This window comes from Calypte anna, chromosome 17, assembly GCF_003957555.1.
Source record: "Calypte anna isolate BGI_N300 chromosome 17, bCalAnn1_v1.p, whole genome shotgun sequence".
In the NCBI taxonomy this organism is placed as follows: Eukaryota; Metazoa; Chordata; class Aves; order Apodiformes; family Trochilidae; genus Calypte; species Calypte anna.
Window position 1 is genome coordinate 7902617 of NC_044262.1, and position 6954 is coordinate 7909570.

General features: G+C 39.4%; 1 protein-coding gene across 1 annotated transcript in view; it reads right to left on the reverse strand.

Moving 5' to 3' along the window:
• The window catches only part of CNTRL (centriolin), a 28978-nt gene extending 22655 nt beyond the window's left edge, over window positions 1-6323 (reverse strand). Inside the window, exons 1-10 of the mRNA XM_030461347.1 lie at window positions 6300-6323; window positions 5767-5996; window positions 4804-5044; window positions 4253-4386; window positions 3735-3865; window positions 3312-3453; window positions 2669-2855; window positions 2359-2552; window positions 1462-1518; window positions 367-486 (exon numbers count right to left, since the gene is read on the reverse strand). Of these exons, the coding sequence (XP_030317207.1) occupies window positions 367-486; window positions 1462-1518; window positions 2359-2552; window positions 2669-2855; window positions 3312-3453; window positions 3735-3865; window positions 4253-4386; window positions 4804-5011 (1173 nt within the window). The 5' untranslated portion in view covers window positions 5012-5044; window positions 5767-5996; window positions 6300-6323. The remainder of the gene's footprint in view (window positions 1-366; window positions 487-1461; window positions 1519-2358; window positions 2553-2668; window positions 2856-3311; window positions 3454-3734; window positions 3866-4252; window positions 4387-4803; window positions 5045-5766; window positions 5997-6299) is intronic.
• Window positions 6324-6954: the final 631 nt, after the last annotated feature.

Here is a 6954-nt window from a genome sequence, read left to right on the forward strand (position 1 = left end):
CTAACACTGCTGTAAGAACATTCTGGTTTGTGGAATTTCTCCAAGTGAAAGGGCCTCCAAAATTAAGCCAGAAGAAAGGGCTATCATTTGTTTGCATAATAATTAGACATTTTGAAATGTTTTTTCACTGACTCTACTTAGGTAAAATATATGGGTATAGGTATGCACTAAAGACATTAAATTTAATTCAGTTTCAGTTTAGTTCAAATCTTGTACTTAAAGTCTCTTAAAGTAAAATTTTTATATTTCATACCTAGTAACAAACTAGTATCTACCAGAATTACAGAAAAGCTGTTGCTTTCCATTTTCTAAGTTAAAATGCAAAAGAAACAACAATGAAAAGACCCATTATTTTTAAATTATTACCTCTGATGGAAAATAATTTAATGGCTCAAATTTGGCATCAATCTTGTAAAAGGCCAATTCCTGCTCCAGTTCATATTGCTTCTGGCAAGCTCGGGTCAGCTCCATTGTCTTCCTCTTTAACTAATAAACCAGTGAACAATGTCAGCTGCATTCATTCCAGTGCCATCATGAGCATATATGTTTCAGTTCAGTAGAGAGCAGGACAGGGACATTAATTTGGAAAGAGAGCTCACATCAGAAAACATTAAAATGGTGTCTTTTGGATCAAGAATAACACAAAGTGCAATATTATTATAAGACACAATAAGACAACTAAGAGTAGACAAGAACCTCACAATGTCACACAAATGATCACATGAAGGGTCTTTTCAGTTTATATTTATCAGTGTTTCAAAACAGATTTGTCACTAATTTAGGATTAAAAATACTTTGGGTTCTTGGGTACAATCCTAAAACAAGATTTACAACAAATTTACTGCTATTAATGAGCAGTGAGAACTGGTAACACTGTCTGTAAAAGAAACAAAATGTAGCTCAGTAATCAAGTGTATACAGGGTATGGAATTCATTAGGTTTGGGGGGTTTTATTGGTTTGGTTTTTTTGTTGGTTTGTTTTTTTTGTTTTGTTTTGTGGTTTTTTGTTGTTTTGGTTTTTTTTTGTGGGTTTTTTTGTGGGGTTTTTTTTTTTTTTTGTTTTGTTTTGTTTTGTTTTCTGTTTGGTTTTTTAACCAAAGGTCCATCATGTGATTTCTTTTTAAAACAACTTTTGACACTGAATACCTGAGGAAGAACATGCAGCAAAACTCCAACAGACAGTGGAAAGCAGGGCTAACAGAGGAAAAGAAATACAACAGAGTGGAGTAAAGAAAAGGTTTACAGAAAAATTTTAACAACACAAAAATTAACCATGTTTCAGAGGAAAGAGTAAAAAAAAGGACAGAAAGAAAGAAAACCAGCAAGATAAATGTATTAAAAAACCATAGTGAATATCAAGCTCACTGGAATACTTTATGCAAATGCTCATACTTGATTAAACATGCAAATAAATCCTAGAAATAAAAATAACCATGCAACCCAGGAGCACAGGGGGGCTACCTTCAGTGAGGAATAAAGGCTCTGTGGAAAGGGAACTGTAACAAACCAACACATCAGCTAAAGGAAGAAAGAAGCAAGCAAAGTTTGTCATCAAAGGGTAAGAGTGGGTCAAGTTGCAAAATATATGCTGCTAAGTCTCACTATACTGAAAACTACATTATAGAAAGAGACTGCAAGTTAGAGTGTGTGTTCACAGGAGAAACAGCTACAGAAATATCAGTGATTGTGGGTCTGAGGATAAAATTTTAGGAGATACATCTAACAAGCAAGATAAAAGCCAGATATTAAGTTGCCAGCAGGTCAATTACACAAGCACTGTCAAGTCAGTAAGACTTTTCTCAGAGCCACTGTATAAATCTCCAGTTTATAGCTACCAATGAAAGATACTTATATCTTACAAGATTTTGGGACAATGTTAATAAAGTAAACTAACAGACATTAGCCAAAATGATAATTAAGGGGTATTACTGACACTACAGCTTGTGAGCAGATCCTGGTTTTGTAAAAGCATTTGATCTCTTGCTTTATTGCAGCAGCACTTTAAATTCTGAACAATGCAGGGGATTCAGTACACAGCAATGTAGCAGCTAGGGAACACTTCACCTTTCATCAACTGACAAGAATTTAAACAAAAAAAAGCTAGATGCAAATAAATAAGTTACCATAAACCATAAATTATAAGAGTGACACTGAGTGCTGTTGAATATATTTACTTTTTCCAAAGAAAGAATATTAAAAAAACTACTAGTTGAGGAATAATTACTCTAAAAAACTGAAGTACCTAAGTTTTGTCCCTCAATTTAAAAACAAAATCTTCAGCCATTTGAACTCTTATACTGACAGTTCTGTTTCCAACAAGTTTTCCAAGTATTTGCTTAGTGCAAGTGATTATCTTACCAATTCATTTTTGGTGTCCAGGTCCCTTTGTAGGTCTCCATAACTTTGTTTCTGTTGCAAAGTCTTTTCTTTTAATGATTTGTTGACCTCCTCTTGATGGCGAAGCTGCTCAAGTACTTTGGACTGCTTAAGTTTAAGGTTCTCCATCTCCTTCACTGTGTTTTCCAACTCTCTTTCTAATTTTTCTATCTCTTCTGAAAAACAAAGTAAGAAAAACAGTCAAACAGAAATATTTTCCATCAAAACTTAAGTTTGGCATCATTCCTTACAATTTTAACTTACAATTTCCTTATAATTTTATCATTATTACCTAAATTAAACCTCTCTAGAGCTTCCTGCCTGTCATGATTTGTCACTGGCTGTCCATCCAGGTTCTCCAGTGCTCTCAGGTGGAATATGGTGTACAAGCGGTAGTGAGGCAGAGTTACAACTGGATTATCAGCAAGAAACAGAGAGCTCAGGTCTTGCAGAGGCTTTAGTTTAGCTATATCATGGAGCTAAATCAAAGACAAAGAGAATAATAATTAGACATCCTCCCAAGAATGATTAAATCCCCATTACTGAACTTCTAACTACACAGAGTATTTTATGTTAGGTCCATCTCAGAGGACCCATTTTAACGTTTATGCTATAGTGGAATCTTTGTTCAAGAGGAGTACTCAAAGTTATTAAGTTACAAGGGACACCAACAAGAACATGCAAAAGTATTCACCATTTTAATAACTTTTTAAAAAATTGTGCTTTCCTCAACATAATACAGATTTATGCTTTGAATACCTGGCATAAAAGGAGACTTTTTCTGAATAACAACTTAGGCTGGCAATGGCTGTATTTCAAAACACTTTGTGGAAAGACACTCAGCAGTTATTCAGAGTAAGTCAATTACTCTTAATATACCAGTTCATTCCATAAAAACATCTGAACAATGATTGTTTATAACTACAATCACTTACTGATGAGATTTTATTCTGTTTCAAATTAAGGATGCGCAGGGATCTCAGTTTCTTCCCCACCCACACAGGAATATGCTCAATCTCATTCCCTGAAAGGTTCAGCTTCTGTAGGTTCTGCATGTGTTCTATACCCTCAATTTTTCTGAAAATAGGAAGAAAACCATAATTTATCACGAAGCATTGCAAATCTACAGAGTAACTGAGGCACTGTGGATAAACTACAGCAAAATCTGTCTTAGATAATTCCCACCCACAAAATTAGCAGAACCAGGTTTTCACTGTCATGGGCTCAGAATTCTGTTTAAATGACACCAGCTGACTTCAAAGTACTACATCAAGGCAAAAATAATAATTTCACAGCAAGACTTTGTTGCTCACTGTAGCAAAATCTTTACTAACACTTTACCAAATGTTTCTGCTCACCTAATTCTGTTGCAAGACAAATTCAGTTCTCGCAGCTTCATCAGTTTATCCAACTTCTCAATCTTCTCTATTTGGTTGTTACTAAGATTTAGGCTCTCTAGTTTAGGGCACTTTTCCAAGTTTTCTATATACTATACAACAGAGAATAAATCCATTAGCATTGCAGCTTTACTAATTTATTTTTTTTTAATAGTAAGTCAGATTTCTATATTTCACAGCCATCTATTCATTTAAAAATACAAAGTACTCTAACAGTTTATTAATCACAGTTACATGGTTGCATTCTAAAACCCTGCTTTAGATGCAGTCTTCCATTGTACTGGAATAGGAAAAGTAGATTTTAAATTTACAGTGGACCAGTCTTAGCTACATAAACAGGAATTTTCCATCAGAAAAAACCCAGAACACAAACCCCCAGCAACAATCCAAAAGTTTTATAATTACACAAATTGATGGACTTGCCTAAAAAACAAAAATTATTTTTTCACTTTAATTCCCAGATGTTTTCAGTAACTCACCTTAAATTTCTTTTTCCCATCCTTTGTGGAAGAAAGATTAAGTGTGCTTATAAATTCCAAATTTTCCTGTTTTGACAGCCCTTTTATAAGGGGTTCAGTAATGTACCTAACTCCTGGACGAACACCATTTTCATCTGAAATTTAACAGAGAAAATACCTTCAATAGTGAAAGAACTGGTAATTTCTGTATTAGTCTCATTTCACACTGAATACAGGGTAAACACTGAAAATTACTCCTCCCTCCTGAGGGATGGAGAACCAGCACAGGAGCATTTACAGGAAATGATGGAGTCTTGAAGAAGGTACAGTTTGCATCTCCCTTTGCCAGTCCCCTCCCAGGCACATAATGCAAGGTGTAAGTCTCATTATTCTACACAGCTTTCATTACTAGCATTTCCACATCTGAGTAACCCCCCCAAAAAAAAAATTCTGGGGAGTTCTTTCCAATAGATCATTAATCTGTAATCACACAGTTCACAGAACACTTTTTATGGCTTCAGGAAGTACTTTCATACCAGCATTTATTTATTCAATACCTTTATGAAACTTACACTCAACAGCAGCTTCTGTGTTTTCTGCAGTACCATCAAGTTGTTGGTTCCTCTGCCCTGTGGTTTTGCAAGCAGATGGAGATGTCTGCTGGCCAAGAGGAGATGGTGATCTGGTACTGGTACTGCCAGGGGACATTGGACTGGATGGTGGAGAAGCTGACATCTGGGATTTTCTACATAATGCTTTTCTTACAGAGCCCTTCTTCATTGCCAAAAGTGCAGAATATCACATGACCAATATCTGGAAGAACAGAAATAAAAATCAGTCTATACATAAGTCTAGATCTTAATGATCTGCCAACAAAATTGCCTTTTTAGCAGAAGAAAATATTCCCAGCAATGATGTGGTGCCAAAAAAAGCATATTTAAACCAATTTGCTAATGAGTGACAGCTTCCTAACACATAGCATACCAGGAACTAGTTGAACTGCTGAGTCTTGCACCTTATCTTGGTAACTGTCCTGCAATTTATGGTTTACACAAAGTCTGCCAGGTCTGGAGAGATTCTCAAGCCAGATTAACATGATTGGAAGTGGACAGAAAGAGAGGAATAGGATGCCAATTGTTTATACCAAGACTTGAAATCACCCTTTGCAGCTAGAAGATCAAATACAAGGAAAAAAAAACAAAAAACAAAAACGCAACAGAGAAATAAAAGATATGAAAATCAACCTAGCACCACCATTCCTTCAGGGTTCCCCTTTCTGCTAACAAGTTACTCGGTGGCTGCCTGGGAAATTCCAGAGAATGCTAACAGAAACTTCCTTCAGTGTCGAATACATTTCCCTAGGGGTAAGAGTAGAAGCAGTCATGTACACGTTGTGCTTGAACGCCCTGGCAGTGACCATCTTCGAGTAACAGATTTTGACACAAACCTACACCGAGTAAACAAAAAGCACACATAAAGACATCCTTGAAGATAGGAATGATTTTAAGGGAACTTTGAGCTGTATGTGTGATTACCTTGCGTCTTGAGAAGATGTTCTTCATTAAATTTTGTTTTGTTTTGTTGTTGTTGTTTGGTTGTTTTTTCCTGGATCTTTAAAAAGACCCAGACAAGGCTCCGCTCACCTCGCTCCAATTCTTGAGAGAGACAAAAACATTCGGGGCCAAGGAGAGGAGACGGGAAGTGTCAGGGGAGGGGGCGGATGATGCCGAGAGAGCGGTAACCTACTTTAAGGAGCTTCTTCATGCTGTAAGCACAGCAGATTGCCATTTTCCTGTGGCTTCTGGAGAACCCGTTGTGCCCTGGCAGCGCCAATCCCGGCTCCCTCCCTCCAGCCCTCCCGCCCCTTCCCCGGCCGCGGCGCCCCCCGAGCCCGCACCTGACAGGACGGGGACCCCCGGGGCGGTACGGTGCTGGGGGCTGAGCCCCGGGGAGAGCTCCTTCCACCGGCTGCAGACCGAGAGGCGATGGGGCAGCGGCGATGCCGACTGCCGGGCGGTCTCGGTTCCCGGTTCCCGGCTCCCTGCCCTCAGGCCTCCGCTGTGATTACCTGCGTTGACATGGTAACGCCGTTCCACCGCTTCCCTCCCACCCGCGGCAGGCAGATCTTAGCCTCCGGTCGGCCCCGAATGATGACACCGGGCTCTCAGCGCACCTCTCCCCGGCTTCTCTTTACGCCTCCCGTTCCTCGTCCCCCCTCAGCCGCCAGGCCCGAGGTGCTGCGGCTCCTTTAAGAGCCCGGCGCCAGGTGCCCGCCAGACGCCATCTTGTCCGGCTGTCTGAGGCCCGGGGAAGGGGCGGGGCAAGGCCACACCCCCCTGCGCGAGGCTTTCCCGCCGCTCACCGCCTCAACAGCGCGTGCGTCGCCTCCTTGAGCTCTTTCCTTCGGTGTTACCTCAGAGCTGCTCCGGTGAGGGAGGCTGAACTCTGAGAGGTTTTATTCTAATTAAAGCCCAAATGACTGTAGGAGTAATAATAATAATAAATAAAAACAACCCTGGTGCTTGTTGGCGGGTTGGTTGGTTTCGGTTTTTTTGTTTTTTTGTTTTTTTTCTGTGATTTATGTGCGCATATGCATTACGCGGTGTATCGGCGTGAAAAGATTCATGCGTTTTAGGATGGAAGATGAGCGTTGGAAGTTCATGCGGCGTTTGAAATTGATAAACTCGGGCAGGAGGCCCAAATTGCCACCATTTTCATCATGG